Source organism: Bombina bombina, chromosome 1 (assembly GCF_027579735.1).
Source record: "Bombina bombina isolate aBomBom1 chromosome 1, aBomBom1.pri, whole genome shotgun sequence".
Taxonomy (NCBI): Eukaryota; Metazoa; Chordata; class Amphibia; order Anura; family Bombinatoridae; genus Bombina; species Bombina bombina.
Genome location: NC_069499.1, coordinates 1,248,194,845 through 1,248,216,405, shown reverse-complemented (window position 1 = coordinate 1,248,216,405; position 21,561 = coordinate 1,248,194,845). Strand labels below are relative to the sequence as shown.

At 37.7% G+C, this 21,561-nt stretch overlaps 1 protein-coding gene across 1 annotated transcript in view; it reads right to left on the bottom strand.

The window, feature by feature from the left end:
- CDH13 (cadherin 13) overlaps positions 1 to 21,561 on the bottom strand; it is a 1,791,933-nt gene that overhangs the window by 392,119 nt on the left and 1,378,253 nt on the right. Inside the window, exon 10 of the mRNA XM_053700758.1 lies at positions 18,833 to 19,086. Within this exon, the coding sequence (XP_053556733.1) occupies positions 18,833 to 19,086 (254 nt within the window). The remainder of the gene's footprint in view (positions 1 to 18,832; positions 19,087 to 21,561) is intronic.

The following is a 21,561-nucleotide window of genomic DNA, read 5'->3' as shown; positions in this document are numbered from 1 at the left end:
GCGAATTTAGCTTATCTAGGTCTTCTGTTGCTATTTTGGGTAAGTTACAATCCTGTAGGAATGCATTTGTATCCCTATCTAGTGTGATAGGATTTTTGGATGGGGGCAGGGCATAAAGTTTCTGGTAATACTGGGCAAAAGTGTCAGCAATGATCTGTGGATGGTTTGAGATCTGCCCATTTGTCATTTGAATTTGTGGTACTGTGGATGTCCTAGTCATTTCTTTTAATTTAAATGCTAACAGTTTATCAGGTTTGTTGGCTTGTATGAAGTATTGAGTATCAATCAATTTTAGGGACCTGGTAGCCTCCTTTGTTAACAGCTGATCCAGAGTATTTTCTTTGTCTCTCAGTAGCTTTAATGTTTTGTCATCTAGTGATAGCTGGTGCTGTGATTGCAGGTGTTTAATCTCGCTTCTAGTACTTTCTAACTGAGTCAAATACGCTTTATTCTGTTTGTTAGATTCTTTTATTAGAATTCCCCTAGCAAAGGCTTTTAAAGCTCCCCAAATATACAAGGGGTTAGATACTGAGTTTTGATTAAGTGTTAAAAAGTGAGAAATTTCTGTCTGCAAATTTTGCGTAAATAATTTATCCCTGAGCAAAGTTGGGTTTATAGTCCAGCTTCTGCCCCTATAAGGGTCAATTAAGCCACTTAATTTTGTTAGTACTACGTTGTGATCCGACCATGTGGTTGGTATAATATCTGAGGCTAATATCAAAGGGGACATAGTTTGGCTAACCAGAATATAGTCTATTCTTGAGTAAACATTGTGTGAGGTGGAGTAGAATGAATAATCTCTTGTTTTTGGGTTTATATATCTCCAGCTATCTACAAGATTATGGTCAAGAATAAAATCAAACAGAAGCTTCTTGGAACTTTGAGATGGAGATGTGCGTGGGATCGCTGACTTGTCTAGTTCAATATTGGCTACTAAATTGAAGTCTCCCCCTATGATTAAGCGAGATTTTTTCCATGTGGTTAGCATCATTCCTAACTTAGACAAAAATGGGGCCTGAGATTCATTAGGGGCATATATATTTCCCAATATAACATGTGTATCGTGTATCCTGCCCTTAACTATAATGTATCTCCCAGCCTTGTCAATAATTACCTCGTCCTCCTTAAAATTTAGCTCTGAGTGGACCAGAATGGAAACACCACATTTCTTGGATTGGCAGGTGGCATGAAATTGTGTGGGGTAATTTCTGTCCCAATTTTTAGGGGTTTTTATTTTTGTAAAATGGGTTTCCTGCAATAGAATGATGTGGGCTTTCATAGATTTATATGTGTCTAAGGCTTTACGTCTCTTGATGTGGGAGTGTAACCCTCGAACATTATGTGTGACTATATTTAAAGACATTTCCTACCTACGTGTACAGTGAGAGAGTGAGTAAAGAAAAATAAAGAAGACTCCTGAAACACAGGTAGAGAAGCTTACCGCTCGCTGGCTGGCCGGGACCCCCTCCCTGTATGAAAGTGGAGCTGTCAAGTCTGTCTCGTGGAACACATAGCTGCTGTAACATACCTCTATGTAATATATGACATGCTAAGATGAGAAAATATGTAACGGTTAGTCTGAGCAATAACAAATCAATGAACAACTGACCTTGTTCGGTCCGAACTTGGATCTTTGATCCAGGAATGCAATATGACATGGCAATAACAAATAAAATAAAGAAACTAGCAAACATAAATAACTAATACATCAAAAGAAACTTCGGGCATACATTATTGGCATATTGAATGCCTATTACCTCGGTGATATAACCAAAACAACTTTGACTCTGGATAAGGGTGAGCCCTATGATTCCGGACTTATAACAATAATCTAACTATTTAGAAACATTAAGTCCAGGTCAAGAGTCATTTCATTTCTTTCGGGCTTGTTCTCAGAATTTAAGCCCCCCTTAGTGGTGATACTTCCCTTTAGGGGAACGTGCAGAATTATAGTCATAGCTTGGGAATTATTTCTGCATGTCAGGTCGGGCTCTCCGGTTCTTGATTTCTCTTCTTAGCCTTTCCATTTTTAAGCACCGGTGTCCAGGTGCGTCTCAAAGCTTTCCTTTGCGGCTTGGGAGACTGTGATGGTGACTGTGATGATTTCTCAATATGGAGCTTGTTTAAAATTGATTGTCCCTCATCAATTGTGGCACAAGAGTATGTTGTTTTGTCCACTGTAAAGGACAACTTGAAGGGGAATCCCCATCTGTATTTAATTTGGGCGTTAGCCAGGGCTGCTACTATCGGCTTGAATTCTCTTCTCTTCTTCAGAGTGATAGGGGAGAGATCCGCAAATATTTGAATTTTATGGTCCTCATAAGTGATCTCTGGAACTCCCCGCACTGCTTGCATAATTCTATCTTTAATATGGTAATAGTGAAGTTTTGTTATCACATCTCTGTGGGCCCCTGGTGTTGGAGGCTTAACTAAGGCTCGGTGAACTCTGTCCATAAGAAGGAAAGATGCATCTTCCTCTGGTAATATTTGTTGGAAGATTTGTGTAATAACGTCTTGAAGGTTATTATATTTTTCAGGTAAGTTGCGTATGCGAATGTTCGATCTCCGAGATCGGTTTTCCATATCTTCCAGGTGGTCCTCCAGTTTTTGTATTTGCGCTTGTTGTGCGCTCACTGTTGCTTGTAACTCTGGGATCTCCTCTATTAAGTCATCGACTTTATCCTCAATTGCTGAAGTTCTCTCACCAATGTCAGCAATCTCTTGTGTTAATTCTGAAAGGGCCGCTCTCATTTCTTCATGAAACATTTGTTTTATCTGCTTTAAGAGGGCCTCATTGGAGGAGGTTGATTTCTGGGATACAATGGGGGGGTCCTCCGTGTCTTCTTCTTGTTCCATCCGTTGAGATAGGTCTAGCATAACCTGTTTCTTTTTCTGTTGTGACTTGGAAAGGCACTCTTTCACCGATTGCGTGCGGCTTTTCATCTTCTAGATGTATCTTCCCAAAGCAGGGAGTGTTGGTTGGTGCTGAGGTTTCCGTGCTTTTGAGAACCTATCGCTCTGATAGCTACGTAGCAGCCCTGGGAGCCTTAATCTTTCAGAGAGCCACTCTGCCCCTTGACTTTACACAGACATGCCCAAAGTAATCTTCATCTAGATCATTTAAGCATTTATTATATCCATTAGTGCTTGAGAGTAGGGGGAGTTTGGCATATAAAAAACAATCTTTCCTGATAGGGTGAGATGAGTTTGGGCCTGCAGTAATCACCTCTCTTGTTTTCCCTGTCGCCTCAATTACTGTGGGCTAAAGGATGAGAGAGCAGCGGGTGGAATCAGCCCTTATAAGTAATAAATCACCCTATCTAGAGTCCATTTATATGATGTAGATCATTCAGGAAAGAGTATAGAAAGTCTCTATTTTCTGGGTTGTTAATTTTCAGTTAGCACTCACCTCCCCTGGGGAGTCTGTCCTCACAGGACCATCACGGGCAGGGGATTTTGGATATGACCCGCCAGCAGGCTAACTGGCAGGAAAGGGGTGAGGAGGGAGTGCTATTTTTTCACAAGTAATTAACAGTGTAATGTAGCTGGTGAAGGCAGGCAAAATGTATGTGGTATGCTGCAGACTTGTGAGGCGTTTTCAGGTCTCTCTCTTTGCTTAATTGCAGCTGAATGTAATGTCTTACATACCCCCAACAAGTCTCTTATAATGTCCCAGATGTCCAGAAAGTATTTGTGTGTTAAGATGTCAGAGAGTGCTTAGATGCGTACCTTGAAAATGGCGGTTCGCGCCAAATTCCGTTTTTCCCCTGCTTTCCTTTTACATTGATTGCAGCAGTTCCTGTTGATTAATTGGGGGTAATTGTTCACTGTGTATCTTAGTCGTGTATTATGGCCTCAGTGATGTTTGAAGGCCTCCGGTGCAACTTTCCGATCCGGAGTAGGCCGCAGCCCCGGACTCTCCTAGTTTTCTTCTGGAGCTCAGGTCCGGATCGGATTCCGACTTCCAAAATTTTGCGGTTTGCAAACTGAGTTCGAGTGTCCAGGCTGAGGGTACTACTCTGTGCTTAGTAATAGCCTTTCAGGTCTATATAGATCACTTTTTGCCAGTTTAAAAAACTTTTTCTCTCAGGAGCTCTTCAAAAGCACTGCTGCAGCGATGGCTGGCTAGCTCCGCCCCTTGTCGTTAGATTTCTAACGCTCACTTCAGCCAAGACTCTAAATACCGGAGTTAGAAAGATCCCATTGAAAAGATAGGATACGCAATTGACGTAAGGGGATCTGTGGTATGGAAAAGTTGCGGCTGAAAAGTGAGCGTTAGACCCTTTAATGACTGACTCCAAATACCAGAGGGCGGTAAAAACCAGCATTAGGAGCCTCTAACGCTGGTTTTGACGGCTACCGCCCAACTCTAAATCTAGGCCTAAGTTACTCCTATTATCAGTATTTCTTCATTCTCTTGGTATCTTTATTTGAAAAGCAGGAATGAAAGCTTAGGAGCCGGCCTATTTTGGGTTCAGCACCTAGGTAGTGCTTGCTGATTTGTGGCTAAATGTAGACACCAATCATCAAACGCTATCCAGGGTTCTGAACAAAAATGGGCCAGGTCCTTAGCTTAGATTCCTGCTTTTTCAAATAAAGATACCAAGAGAATTAAGAAAAATTGAGAATAGGAGTAAATTAGAAAGCTGCTTAAGCTTGCACACACTATCTGAATCATGAAAGAAAAAAAAAATGTGTTTAGTATCTCTTTACTACATTTTAATAGTCATATATCATTTTTGCCATATATATTTTTGGACGCATTTTGGTGATGAGAATTTTCCATAGTTGTTATATTTTATATATACAGAATAGAAAAATGTTGTGCTTCGGGGAAAGACATTTTTAGTTACCTAATTTTGTGTTTTTGGTGTTAATTAATGTATATTGTACTTGCATCTGCAATTTTTTTAAGTATTCTCTTCCTGTGAGGGTAGCCGATAATTTGAGTGCTTATTCTCTCTTATTTATCATAATTGTCTCCAACTCATATCAGGAAAAATGCAATGTTGCTTTACATTTAATGCACAACACAACATTTAGGGGCCTATTTATTATTGTGCGAGTGGACATGGTGCATTTATCATTGCACCAGCAGTTCTTGTGAACTGCTGGTGCAATGCCGCCCCCTGCAGATTCGCGGCCAATTGGCCACTAACAGGGGGTGTCAATCCACCCGATCGTATTCGATCGGGTTGATTTCTGGCGATGTCTGTCCGCCGCCTCAGAGCAGGTGGACTGGTTATGATCCGGCGAGCCTGAAGGCTCGACAGAAACACGGGGCATCAAGCACCGTACGGAGCTTGATAAATATGCCCCTTAGTCTGTTATTGACGAGTGTTATTTGCATGTGATTTATTGATATGATTGACATTAGCACTGATTGCTATGTGTATGTGAGTCATTTTGGTCTCTGCAACCTCTTCTTTATATAAGTGATAATATTTTTATTTTAAAGAAGAGCACTTTCTAGATTTCATATTTGCTTATCTATTTAAATCTTCATGCTTTTTTTACTCTATAAAATATTATCCTTCATGGCATGCAACAAAATACTACCAAGCAGGGCCCTTTGCGGGGCATGCCCCAAAGAATTCAGCTCTTTTGCCTGTTAAAAAAACACATACAATACCCCCCCAACATTACAACCCACCACCCACATACCCCTAATCTAACCCAAACCCCCCTTAAATAAACCTAACACTAAGCCCCTGAAGATCTCCCTACCTTGTCTTCACCTCACTGGGTCCCGATCTGTCCAGAAGAGCCTCCGATGTCTTGATCCAAGCCCAAGCGGGGGGCTGAAGAGTGACGTCCATCCTCGGGCTGAAGTCTGGATCCAAGCGGCGGCTGAAGAAATCCCTCATCAGCTGAAGTCGGAAGTCCATCATCGGGATGAAGTCTTCTATCAAGCCGCATCTTCAATCTTCTTTCTTCTGGAGCGGAGCGGAGCCATTTGCTGATCCAATCAGATTGAGCTTGCATTCTATTGGCTGTTCCGATCAGCCAATAGAATGCAAGCTCAATCTGATTGGCTGATTGGATCAGCCAATCGGATTGAACTTGATTCTGATTGGCTGATTCCATCAGCCAATCAGAATATTCCTACCTTAATTCCGATTGGCTGATAGAATCCTATCAGCCAATCGGAATTCGAGGGACGCCATCTTGGATGATGTCATTTAAAGGAACCGTCATTCGGCGAGTAGGCATCGGTTGAAGAGGATGTTCCGCGTCAGTTGGAAAGAAGATGGCTCCGCTCCACTCCAGAAGAAAGAAGATTGAAGATGCAGCTTGATAGAAGACTTCATCCCGATGATGGACTTCCGACTTCAGCCGATGATGGATTTCTTCAGCAGCCGCTTGGATCCAGACTTCAGCCAGAGGATGGATGTCACTCTTCAGCCCCCCGCTTGGGCTTGGATCAAGACATCGGAGGCTCTTCTGGACAGATCGAGACCCGGTGAGGTGAAGACAAGGTGGGGAGATCTTCAGGAGCTTAGTGTTAGGTTTATTTAAGGGGGGTTTGGGTTAGATTAGGGGTATGTGGGTGGTGGGTTGTAATGTTGGGGGGGGGGTATTGTATGTGTTTTTTTAACAGGCAAAAGAGCTGAATTCTTTGGGGCATGCCCCGCAAAGGGCCCTGTTCAGGGCTGGTAAGGTAAAAGAGCTTTGAACTTTTTTAATTTAGAATAGGGTAGGGCATTTTTTTATTTTGGGGGGCTTTGTTATTTTATTAGGGGGCTTAGAGTAGGTGTAATTAGTTTAAAATTGTTGTAATATTTTTCTAATGTTTGTAAATATTTTTTTGCAACTTAGTTCTTTTTTATTTTTTGTACTTTAGTTAGTTTATTTCATTGTAGTTATTTGTAGATATTTTATTTAAATAATTTATTGATAGTGTAGTGTTAGGTTTAATTGTAGATAATTGTAGGTATTGTATTTAATTAATTTATTGATAGTGTAGTGTTAGGTTTAATTGTAGATAATTGTAGGTAGTTTATTTAATTTATTTATTGATAGTGTAGTGTTAGGTTTAATTGTAGCTTAGGTTAGGATTTATTTTACAGGTAATTTTGTAATTATTTTAACTATTTTAGCTATTAAATAGTTCTTAACTATTTAATAGCTATTGTACCTGGTTAAAATAAATACAAAGTTGCCTGTAAAATAAATATTAATCCTAAAATAGCTATAATATAATAATAATTTATGTTGTAGCTATATTAGGGTTTATTTTACAGGTAAGTATTTAGCTTTAAATAGGAATAATTTATTTAATAAGAGTTAATTTATTTCGTTAGAATAAAATTATATTTAACTTAGGGGGGTGTTAGGGTTAGGGTTAAAATTAGCTTTAGGGGTTAATACACTTATTAGAATAGTGGTGAGCTATAGTCGGTGAGCTATAGTCGGCAGATTAGGGGTTAATGTTTGAAGTTAGGTGTCGGCGATGTTAGGGAGGGCAGATTAGGGGTTAATACTATTTATTATAGGGTTAGTGAGGCGGATTAGGGGTTAATAACTTTATTATAATAGCGGTGCGGTCCGCTCGGCAGATTAGGGGTTAATAAGTGTAGGCAGGTGGAGGCGACGTTGTGGGGGGCAGATTAGGGGTTAATAAATATAATATAGGGGTCGGCGGTGTTAGGGGCAGCAGATTAGGGGTACATAGGGATAATGTAAGTAGCGGCAGTTTACGGAGCGGCAGATTGGGGGTTAAAAAAAATATGCAGGGGTCAGCGATAGCGGGGGCGGCAGAATAGGGGTTAATAAGTGTAAGGTTAGGGGTGTTTAGACTCGGGGTACATGTTAGAGTGTGAGGTGCAGACGTAGGAAGTGTTTCCCCATAGACAACAATGGGGCTGCGTTAGGAGCTGAACGCGGCTTTTTTGCAGGTGTTTGTTTTTTTTTCAGCTCAAACAGCCCCATTGTTTTCTATGGGGGAATCGTGCACGAGCACGTTTTTGAAGCTGGCCGCGTCCGTAAGCACTGCTGGTATCGAGAGTTGAAGTTGCGTTAAATATGCTCTACGCTCCTTTTTTGGAGCCTAACGCAGCCATTCTGTGAACTCTCAATACCAGCGGTATTTAAAAGGTGCGGCCAGAAAAAAGCATGCGTAGCTAACGCACCCCTTTGGCCGCAGAACTCTAAATCTAGGCGTTAGAAAGTTGCTTAAAATTGCATGCTCTATCTGAATCATGAAAGAAAAAAAATTGGTTTAGTATCCCTTTAATTCTATTAAAATTTACAGTCAATGGGGGGCGGAGCCAGCCGCTAACAAGAGCAGACGCATGAAGAGAGAGCCCCTGCCATTTCAGCTTTAAAAATCACATTTAACTAATATGTGCTAATTATTTATGGCAGGAGTGGAAGTCACAATACTGAGGGGAACATCTCTACTATATCCCGTTCTGCTGATGCACTAAACCACCCAAACCATCAGCCAGCTTCTAGATAGCCCTCTCCCGCCTGGCTACACAAGGATTAATAGAGGCCTCTGCAGTACTACCCAACATATTTTTGAGAACATGGAGGATGAAAACATGATCCTCTACAATTTACTGCTGGACTTGGACTTAAAAATGTCAGAGGGTTTTAGAAGCCTTACGGGCATCCTAAGAGAAACGCATGCGGAGGCGGCCATTACTGTGCCGGAGACACAGGCCGTGATCATAATGCTGAAGATGGGCGATTCTATAGACAGATACACTCCCACAAAACTGCATGTCCCGAGCTGCATGTTCAGCAGTGTTCAAGTCAATTTTCTGCTCCTTGACACAGCTCCGGCCATGAGGGAGATGACGGGTTCTAGCACCGGGTCAACTAGGGAAGAAGAAGATGCTGAATCACCAGATGCATTCACTGCAAGCACATCGCTTAATGCAGAGACTGAGCCTTGTCTGTGCAATTCTACAGATATCCACATTCAAGAGTCCGGTCTCATTCCCCATATACACCTCAAACCCAATTGTGGAGAAGCGTTAAATACTTGGGGGGGGGAAAGCAGAATGTCAACCTTTACAGATTCTAAGTTGAATTGCGGACCTTCATGGCTTGGCTAGAAATGCAACATCAGGAGTTGTTTACCAGTTGCGATCGAGTATTTTGTCGCATGGCATACACAGATGGCCCCTCGTGGCCTCATCACAAACTTGGAATCGGCTAGTGCTTTTAATCAATGAGATCTCTGCTTTCCTGATGCTGACACTGAAACTCTTAGTGAGACACCTTACTCTTAAACGCTTCCTAACAGGGACTTTGATACTAAGATCCTCACATTTTCCCTTGATAAGTGGACAGTCCTCTGGTTTCTTGTTATACTGAACATTGCTTCCTGAGAGGTTGTGGCTTATAGTATTCTCCGGCTTATCACTTCTGAATACCTGAGTTTGAGAAGTATTTTTATCTTATCCTATGTTAAATACCGGGACTAACATCTATATATCCCTGAGATAATTTGCTAAATGTTTGCTAGTTTAATCTGTTTAAGTGTAGACTCATACATATCTTGATCTTTATCAGTTTCAACTCTAATACAATACCGACCCAGAAGCTTGAATATTCTTTTAAAATATTTCTTCTGTGTCATGTGCAAATAAGCAGGCATCTGCCAGTCACATTATAAGCTAAGGAGGTATAGTTACCGGTACCCCCTTCAGTTAGCTCCACCAAACACTTTCCTTCTTTATGCCTGGCACTAGTTTAATAATATACTTTGTTAATTGCATGCTTCTTTAGCAGCATTATTATACTTTTCACCAGGTCTATTACAAGCCTGCAACAAGTTTACTGCACTGAATGTTGAAATGTTTTAGATGTATTTAAGGTGAAACTATTGTTGTTATACCTACGTAATAACCTTATTTAGATAGTAACTGGTTTTGATGGTGATCAGATTTATTCAGTTGCTCTTTGTAGGGATGTTTTGTTGGTGCTTAGTGTATTCAAAGCTCCTTCCCTACCCTCAGCTGGCAAGGGAGGGTTGGAATTTAATCAATAGAATTGAGGCAGTAGCACTTAGACCCACGCTGCATATATGTTTCTTACTACATTCCTATTAAAGTATTACTATTTGTGCCATTAACATTCTGCCTGTTATAAATATATAAGTACGACACTTTAAAGTTGTACCTACTACTTGATGCTATTTACATATGTTATCCATGTCTATTTACATATATATGTACGTATTTGAATGACAATATCTGCATGAATAAAAATAGCCCATTATTCTTAGATTTAGTTCAATTAAGTTCCACTTAGGCTGCTCTGGCTATCTTAGGTAAACTGTTCCACTTCAGTTGATAACCTCCGCCCCCCCCCCCACATCTCAGGTTATACCGTATTACCCCACTATATACTGTTCTAAATTAGATGTGGGTCATTTCTGGTCCGGATGTGACCATTCTATTTCAAGCAGTGTTTACCCGCTGACAAAAACACTTTGAAAATGTCATTAGGCCTAATTGGGTCTCCGCTATGACTACTGTACTCCAGCATGTATTTTGCCTATACCACAGAGTCGATGAGGGGCCAGATAAGTAGTCATTCATAGAACCTATGGTATACATAAAAATAGAGGTTTCAGTTAATACTGTGATATTTATTAGGTCTGTTAACTTGTTTTCTAGCTAAAAATTGCATTGTATTGTGTCCTAAGACAGGCTGTATTTATCTGTAATATGCACTATTCATTGTACTTTGTATTATATCTGTTTTTACAAAACCTCAATAAAAGATATATAAATAGAAAAAATTTACAGTCAATTATATAAAGGTACAGGCAGTCCAAAAAGTTTTATTAAACCCTTACAAGAGTTTGAATTAAATGTCAGAATATAAAGTATTTTTTTTTTTCTGACCCAAACATTTACAAATTAATCGGCTATATCACGAGTTTTGTCGGTAAGGCTGTGCATTGCATTTTTTTCTTACCGCTCCCTTTAAACAACACTGGTATTACGATTTTTTTTTTAAGCCGGTGTTAACCTCAGAAAAGTGAGCGTTGAGGAAAATTTAGCACCACATCTCACCTCGATACCAGCGTTGCTTATGGTAGCGGTAAGCTGGCAAAGCATGCTTGTGCGTGATTTCCCCATAAGAAACAATGGGTCTGAGCTGGGTGAAAAAAAACTAACACCTGCAAAAAAGCAGCGTTCAGCTCCTAACGCAGCCCCATTGTTTCCTAAGGGAAAATAAAATTTATGTCTGCACCTAACATCCTAACATGAACCCCGAGACTAAACACCCCTAATCTTACACTTATTAACCCCTAATCAGCCGCCCCCAACATCGCTGACATCTGTATTATATTATTAACCCCTAATCTGCCGCTCCGGACACCGCCGCCACCTACATTATACTTATAAACCCCTAATCTGCTGCCCCCCCCATCGCCGACACCTACATTATAGTTATTAACCCCTAATCTGCTCCCCAATGTCGCAGCAACTATATTAAATTTATTAACCCCTAATCTGCCGCCGCCAACGTCGCCGCCACTATAATAAAGTTATTAACCCCTAAACCTAAGTCTAACCCTAACCCCCCCTAATTTAAATATAATTTAAATTAAATTAAATTAATTTAACATAATTAAATAAATTAATCCTGTTTAAAACTAAATACTTACCGATAAAATAAACCCTAAGCTGGCTACAATATAACTAATAGTTACATTGTAGCTAGCTTAGGATTTATTCTAGGAAGAACAGAATAGAGGGCGCCGCATAGTGCAGATCAAATACAACTTGAAGAAGGTAGCAATAGGAACAATAAGAATCCTACTCACACAATGTAAAGCACTGAAGTGCAATACCAGCAGCCTGGAATCACACGTCGTCCGGTAGACCAGAGGAAGAAGTCAACAATGGGGATCCTCGTCTCACCAGGGACAGTAATAATTGAGCAGCAAGTCGAGAGTTAAAAAGTTTAAAAATTGATTGTAATATTAAAAACAACAGCAATGCCTTTCTCAGTGTAACACACTGTTTCATCAGGCTATACAAACAAACTCTCAGCTGCCATATTTAAAACCAGATAGAACCAATCATGGATCAGGAAAAATGCACACCCCTAACAGAAAGTACTAAAACACATGTGACAGGGGTAAGGAATTAACATCATATAAAATAATATATTATAAAGAATCATTATTTTAAAACATATAAGCAATTAGCACATACTAGTCAAATTCTAAAGACAACAGATCGCTGATATCATAATGATATAAAAATATATTTGTGTGATTTTTGGATATTGGCAAACAGATTCCCCTGAAGCCAACTGATAATGGTTTATTCCATTGTTCAATAAGAATGCTTTATTAGAAAAATATAGTTCATACTAAAAATAACATTTTAATTGTTGCAAATAATCATAAATAGTCTATTATTGTTATATTAGGTGATGTATATAGTTGTTAATTAGTGCATATGTAGCAAAGGTTTTTATGGATTGATATCGGTATAATGGGGGGTGTGAACAAAAGCGCCGCACATAACAGAGCAGTGAAACACCGCACCAAAAATGAGCAGACATCATAATAAAGCACCAAGAAACCAGGAGGCCCTTCATGGGTGAGCCACTAACAATAAGGGTTTTTAATATGAGAAACATAATTGCGATATCTTATAACAATAATAATGATATCCCCTTGTTTCCATGGCGACATGGGTATGTGGATCACATGTGTAAATAAGTGATGTCAGAGTGAGGGGCAAGACACGCAATATGTGGAAGTGAAGGTAAATAAAGATAAAAGTGAATGAAGATGGCATCAAAGTCACTCTGACATCACTTATTTACACATGTGATCCACATACCCATGGTGCTTTATTATGATGTCTGCTCATTTTTGGTGCGGTGTTTCACTGCTCTGTTATGTGTGGCACTTTTGTTCACACCCCCCATTATACCGATATCAATCCATAAAAACCTTTGCTACATATGCACTAATACTATTTATGATTATTTGCGACAATTAAAATGTTATTTTTAGTAAGAACTATATTTTTCTAATAACACATTCTTATTAAACAATGGAATAAACCATTATCAGTTGGCTTCAGGGGAATCTGTTTGCCAATATCCAAAAATCACACAAATATATTTTTATATCATTATGATATCAGCGATCTGTTGTCTTTAGAATTTGACTAGTATGTGCTAATTGCTTATATGTTTTAAAATAATGATTCTTTATAATATATTATTTTATATGATGTTAATTCCTTACCCCTGTCACATGTGTTTTAGTACTTTCTGTTAGGGGTGTGCATTTTTCCTGATCCATGATTGGTTCTATCTGGTTTTAAATATGGCAGCTGAGAGTTTGTTTGTATAGCCTGATGAAACACTGTGTTACACTGAGAAAGGCGTTGCTGTTGTTTTTAATATTACAATACATTTTTAAACTTTTTAACTCTCGACTTGCTGCTCAATTATTACTGTTGCTCCTGTACAACATCCTCTGGACCTTCTAAACACCTTGCACGGAGTCTCTGGACCGACCAGCTGATTACTGGGTGGGTTTTAGAGTAGGGGTGGTGGGTTGTAATGTTGGGCGGTATGGTATTTTTTTTTACAGGTAAAAAAGCTGATTACTTTGGGGCAATGCTCCGCAAAAGGCCCTTTTAAGGGCTATTTGTAATTTAGTATAGGGTAGGGAAATTTTATTATTTTGGGGGGCTTTTTTATTTTATTAGGGAGATTAGATTAGGTGTAATTAGTTTAAAATTCTTGTAATTCTTTTTTTATTTTCTGTAATTTAGTGTTTGTTTTTTTTCTCGTAATTTAGTTTATTTCATTTAATTGTAATTAATTGTAGGTAGTTTAGGTAATTAGTTTAATGATAGTGCAGTGTTAGGTGTAATTGTAACTTAGGTTAGGATTTATTTTACAGGTAATTTTGTGCTTATTTTAGCTAGGTAGTTATTAAATAGTTAATAACTATTTAATAGCTATTGTACCTAGTTAAAATAAATACAAACTTGCCTGTAAAATAAATTTAATAAAGTAAATATTAGTTATATTGTAGCTAGCTTAGGGTTTATTTTATCGGTAAGTATTTAGTTTTAAATAGGATTAATTTATTTAATTACGTTAAATTAATTTCGTTTAATTTAAATTATATTTAAGTTAGGGGGGTTTATGTTTAGACTTAGATCTAGGGGTTAATAAATTTATTATAGTAGCGGCGACGTTGGGGTCAGAAGATTAGGGGTAAATAAATGTAGGTAGGTGTCGGCGACGTTGTGGGGGGCAGATTAGGGGTTAATAAATATAATGTAGGTGTCGGCGATGTTAGGGGCAGCAGATTAGGGGTTCATAGGTATAATGTAGGTGGCGGCGATATCTGGTCGGCAGATTCGGGGTTAAAAATTTTTATTTAAGTGTTTGCGATGTAGGGGGGCCTCGGTTTAGGGGTTAATAGGTAGTTTATGTGTGTTAGTGTACTTTTTAGCACTTTAGTTAAGAGCTTTATGTTCCGGCGTTAGCCCATAAAACTCTTAACTACTGACTTTTAAATGCGGTAGGAGTCTGGAAGGGAGAGGGTCTACCGCTCACTTCTTCCAAGACTTGTAATACCAGTGTTAGGCAAATCCCATTAAAAAGATAGGATACGCAATTGATGTAAGGGGGTTTGCGGTAGCCTCGAGTCGCAGAAAAAAGTGAGCGGTACACCTGTACCTGTCAGACTCGTAATACCAGCGGGCGGTAAAAAGCAGTGTTAGGACCCCTTAATGCTGCTTTTTTACCCTAACGCCAAACTCGTGATCTAGCAGAATGTTATTTATATTCAACCAATCAATATATGTACAGAGGTATTCACAGGATGGATGACAAAAATATTTAAAATTCTTTAAGTGAACTTAAAGAAACTTAAAAGTGGTAGATTGTTCATATGATTCAATGAGTTTTGTGTTAAATGATAAAAATGCAATTTATTCACTTCAACTAAATTATTTTATATTTAAATTAACCATTTTAACAAATTTGCCATTCTATATGCATTATAGAAATGTTTTCTTTTTACAGATTATGCTGATAAATTTCTAAATATTATTCACAGACTAATATATTAGTGCAACTTTAAATGTAATGATTTGTCTTTTCTACGATATTTTTTTAATCTATGCCAGGAGTTCACTAGAGATCTGTTTCCTATATTTGCTTCCTAATTTTATTATTAGCTTGTATTTAATATAGTACTGTACTATTTGTTTGAGAGCACAGGGATTAGGAAATTATAATAACGAGCAGGGCATACTTCCCAAGAGTTTAAAGTAGGGAATACTAATCATATGTCAGAAAATTAGCTTTTTAATTGATTTTTCATTCTTAAATATATGTATATGACAGCAGTTAATAACGAGTACTCGTCCCTAAAGATGCAAAATCATGTAAAATTCAATTTAAAAGCCAAATGCCTGTTCTCTGCTCCCAATGTTTGTTGAAAGAAGGGATTGTGTATGCCCTTTGATTTAGCAAAAACAAAATATGCTAATCTGTTACAAAACAAAAACATCCCAAACGTCCCTGTGAAATCATTGCCTTCAATTAATTTCCTGTTACAATGAAACTGAATTTGAAAACAATGTTTTAACAGTTTAGGAGTGATCATCTGCTTTTGTCAAACTTTAAAAAGACATTAATATGTAAAGGGGCCATAAATAATCACAATGCTATATATTTTTTAAAGCTTGTGCAGAAGGATCACTTTTCTTTGGGTTAGATTATAGATGGTTCATATCAGTGGCGTATTTAGGTTTTGTGCTGCCCTAGGCACTGAAAATTCTGCTCCCCCCCCCCTTGGTTTTAGGCTGTTTTTTGGCCACAATATTTTTTGGTCAGGGTATTTTAGAAAATGTTCACAAGGACTTGCATGTGTATATGTAAATAATATATATATATATATATATATATATATATATATATATATATATATATATATATATATATACTGTGTATATATATACTGTGTGTGTGTATATATATATATATACTGTGTGTATATATACTGTGTGTGTGTATATATATATATATATATATATATATATATATATATATATATATATATATATATATATATATATATATATATATAAACAACCTGAAGCAAAAATGTAATAATATGCACACAAAAAAATATCTGCAATAAATTATAAATTAATACTATAATAAATTATTAATAAATCCCAACTGCACTATAATTAATGAGTTGCAGAAAGTTTGTAGCAAAAAGATAAAAGTGGGTATTCCAAACCCCACTATGTACTGGAGAAACGTCTATCACCTTTGTAAGTAAGTAGAAGAACAAATAAGCAAAAAAGTCAAGCAGGGTGACCCTAATTAAATAAATAATAATAATTAGTTTCTTAAATGAATAAGAAAAAAGTTCCCACTCTCAAACTATATGAAAATATCTAAGTGGAAACTGGCTGTTCCTCACCGTTGGAACTAACTTTAGAGCAAAGGAGGATAAGGATAATTTCACAGGACACTGAGTGGCAAGTCTGAAGAGTGACTCTCTCTGTGCCTTAGTACTAAACATATTAGTCCATGTGATAGCTTGTAAGATGATATATGATATATCTGAACCCTTTATAATTTATTCTACTATAATCATCCCAGTGAGTTTTTGTAAACAATATAAGTAGTGCACACTGCATTAAAATATACCCGCCCGTATGCTAAGAGGGGAGGTTATATCAACCCTATCTCAGACTCAGATCTAACATTAAAGTCTGTGGCAGAGACTTAGTGCCCGGTCCCTACCTGAGATCGTTGTCCGATTCACTGTGCTCCACCGGATCAGTGAGCTGAGTTACCTCTCCTCCTGACTCTCACGGTCTCACCTAACCCCATTGCGTTGCCGTCTGGCCTGTTAGACAAGCGCACGTGCATGATTCCCCAGCCATATGCGGCAGATAATGGAAGCTGGGCTGGCTTGTCAAAAACGTCATGTGACATAAACAAAAAGCTGGTCACATGACCGCTCGGCGGTGAGCCGCCAGTTTCAAAGTAAAAAAAAAAACATTAAAAGCAGTGAGACCACTAAGTGCAGTGGCCAAGTGCCCCCCCCCCCCCAATATAGGGCCTATCCAGTAACATGCCCCTGGTTCATATAGATGGGAACATTATACACCATTTTGTGGGGGGAATCCAATTGTAGGATTATATTTAACCCCTTAAGGATCAAGCTTCAGATGTTTGTCTTTTGGTTAAGGAACTATAGCAATTTTTGCATTTTTGCTATTTGTGTGTTCAACCACAATTTCCATCTTTCTCATTTATTGCACCAACACATATTATATACCGTTTTTTAAAGGACAAAATGGGCTTTAATTTGATGTGACATATACATTTTAAGTTCTCAATTATAATAAACAAAATACCAAAAAATCAAACAAACAAGTTTTTTTTCAAAGTGTATATACTTAGTACAGCTTAAGAAAAGTAATTCAAAATAAATTTAAGGACTGGGCAAATGGGATATTTAAACTTTTATTAATACATTGGATTTTTTTACCGCATTCAAAGTAACAAAGATCCGTCTCTCACCACTACTCAAACTGAACAGAGGTGGAGGGAGGCGGAGCTGATGTCCCAGCAACATTGTGACCACTGTGATTGGCTGTCACAGTGATCACATGGGCTGGGACATCATGATTTGCTGTTGCTAGTCTGCCTCAGACGCTGAGGCAGCTAGCAAGAGCATTAAACCCGCAATCGCCAGTACTACAGCGATCTGGGGCTAATTTTAGCACATGACAGAATTTTTCTGTCATGGGTCCATATGGCGCGGACAACCATGACGAAATAATTCCATCATTGGTCCATATAGGGTTAATGAAAGGGCAAAAGGATAGTGTTGGGACACTATGCATGAGTGATTTCAAATGTAAGAACTTCTTCTGGCTGCACATGACATGCACATCAAGGGGCATATTTATCAAGCTCTGTACGGCTCGTCGGACACAGAAGTTATCAAGCAGCGGTCTAAAGACCACTGGTCCATAACCTGTCTGCCTGCTCTGAGGCCACGGACAGAAAATCGACAGAAATCAATCCAATCGAATACGATTGGGTTGATTGACACCCCCTGCTAGCAGACGATTGGCCATGAATCTGCAGGGGGCAGCATTGCACCAGCAGTTCACAAGAACTGCTGGTGCAATGATAAATGCAGAGAGCATATGCTGTCGGCATTTATCGATGTGCAGCGGACATGTTACGCTACTTCATATCATGTCTGCTTGCGCAATCATAAATATGCCCCAAGGCTGAATCACTATACAAATTTCAAAATGCCTATTCTTTTCAGTATCTGTGATATTTCTAGTGACTCGCCATTTCATTGAATTTCATCTTGCATTTCTTTTTAGCATAAAATCTATCTAAATCTCGAGTGATCACAACCCATTTAGGATCTTTCTTTTCACTTATTTTTTTTTTATTATATTGCACTGTTGATTGACGTTTGTGTGTGTATTGGTCCTATTTTAAAGTATGAGCTGTTGCTATATATGTGTAGATAGTCTGAATTTGTTGCAATTACAGCAGCAATGCCTGTTCAGCAGTAAGATTGTGATACATTAGTAAAGTGACTATAGAAATTTTCACTGAAATGAATACTCAGTATACAACGTCATGCAAACCTTACATTACAAAAGTACTGCTAAATGGTGCTAAAATGTCATCTAGACCAGTATGTTAAGACTGAAGCTACTTAACTAGAGTTTTACGCCCGCAGCATAATAAGTGGGACTCATGGATTTTGGTTTGCAATAGTATCACATTTTAACAAAATCAATGCTTTGCTTACCGTATAGACTGGTGTTGTAATGTGTCAGGATCAGTGGCATTTACAGTGTATAATGTAGATCCGAGTTGTATATTTTCCATTGTTGTCACTGTCATTGGGTCAGGATGAAAAACTGGACCTTCATTAACATCTACGACAGTGATCTGAACAGTTGCTGTTGAGCTAGGTCCATATGCTACATCAGGAATCAGTGGTTCTTCATTCTCAACTTTGATCAACAGAGTGTGGAATGCAGAAATTTCATAGTCCAGTGGCTACAAAATAAAGGGTACAATTGAAAAAAGTGTTTGTGTCCCAAATGCAATGCTGTATCAAATACAAACATGTACATAGACCACTAAACATTGTAATCTATTCATATAGTCAAACACCCTTCATTTTATTTATTTTATTGCTACAAATTGGAATTAGGTCTGCAGTAACTCTGAAAAGGAAAAAGAAGAGTGGTTGATGTAATCTCATATCCTTCAACCGTCAAAATTACAAGGAACGGTGAAGTCAAATTTAAACTTTCATGATTCTGATAGAGCATGCAATTTTAAACAACTTTCCAATGTAATCCTATTGTATAATTTGCTTTGTTTTATTGGTATCTTTGGTTGAAAGCACACCTAGCAAGGCAAATGAGCAGCAATTCATTTCTGGGAGCAAGCTGCTGATTGGTAGCTGTGCATATAGGCTACTTGCCATTGGTTTCTCCAGTGTATTCAGCTAACTCACAGTAGTGGATTGTGGCTGATTTGACACAGAATACCAAAGGAATTAAGACAATTTGGCAATAGGAGCAAAATGCAAAGTTATTTAAAGTTGCATGCTCTTTCTGACTCATAAGGGAAACATTTTTGCGGGAGAAATAATAGGAACTGCTAGCAGTTAGTTATTGTGACGGCATCTGGCCCAACATTAGAAAATTAATTAAAAATATAAATTGAATTTAAAAAAAAAATGCTGTAAGTATAATAACTAAATGCATAAATAAAAACCCCAATCCTCTAGTAATATATAAATTGTGCTGTATTTGTTTCAACAGAAATTATATAAATGCCTATATGAAAGCTACATTTGAAGCTTACAGTTTCACCATCCCTCCGCATTTTTTACAAACATCTTTAAACGTGCCTAGTCCATTGTTATTTGTAAACAAAGAGCTAATGTTCTTGCTAATCAAAAAGCATCCAATAAAAAAATGAGCATTTAGAGATGATGACATTTTTATTTTCTGAATAAGAAAAAGCTGTTTGAATTTACACATGCTGGTGTCAGTTTTGCCTTTCCTACAAACGACCATTCATTGATTGATACCTATCCTGAGCATTAGCAGAAAGTGCATATCAGCCAATAAGCATTAGGAGGAAATACACAACTGTTACATCTGTATTAATCTCAGTTTAAATTTTAAAAACTTTTACTTCACAATTTTACTTCACATTTTTTCATGAAAAACAAACATGTTAAGATGCTACTCTAATATAAATGGTATAAATTGTTGGACTACCGCATCCCTTTAACTCCTTAGCTTTCAAACAGTTGTTCAATGCATTAAATACCAATACATTGTTGACCTTCCTGACAACCACAAAATATATCTTTTGGAAATTATTTAAACTACCATTTTAGAAGCACTAAAGAACATATGGCTGTATTTATCATAGAGAGGGAAAACATAGTTCCCAGCTAGGGAACTGGTCCACCTGTGTTTGCATCAAGAGGGCAGGAGACACTGGTCTTCTACTGTGCACATTTACTATTGCACAATGAAATATTTGTGCTGTTTCACCCTCTGAATAAATTTTGGGGTGATTTAACTCCATTATCTTTGAGATGGTGCAGAGTTTAAGAAGCCACATGATTATGAGCACTGCTTATTAACCAGGGGTTGGCAGGCTTATATGAAAGAGCATTCACCACAAGGGCTCCAAAGCTTCCTCTGCAGCTTGATAAATGGAGCCCATTGTATCTATACTGATATTTAAAAGGACAGTCAAGTCAAAATTAAGCTTTCATGATTCAGATAGGGCATGCAATTTTAAACAACTTTCCAATTTACTTATATAATCAAATTTGCTTTGTCCTCTTATTATTCTTTGTTAAAAGCTAAACCTAGGTAAGATCATAAACTGATTTCTAAGCAGTTGAAGGCCGCCTCTTATATCAGAACATATTGACAGTTTTTCATAGTTAGACAGTGCTAGTTCATGTGTGTCATATAGATAACATTGTGCTCACTACTATGGATTTATTTATGAGTCAGTGCTGATTGGCTACAATGCATGTCTGTCAAAAGAACTGAGATAAGGGGGCAGTTTGCAGAGGCTTAGATACAAGGTAATCACAGAGATAAAAAGTATATTAATATAATCGTGTTGGTTATGCAAAACTGGGCAATGGGTAATAAAGGGATTATCTTTTTCTTTATAAAAATCATTTAGACTGTCCCTTTAATAACAGCACACATTCTTATTTACATTTTAAACGTAACTGAAACAACTGTAAAATCTGTAGAGTTGCATTTATTTCCTCCCACCTTCTTCTAATGTGTTATTATTGCTGTTAATTATTTATTTTTTTATTAACAGATTTATCATAAAGTGTCAAAGCAGTATACATACAGAGCTAATATATTTAGATATGATAATATAAGATTCTTGCAAAGTAATGACAAAGATGAACAGCAGGTTATTACAAATTAATGAATATTCAGAAGAAATAAATTATATTTCATCTATGTT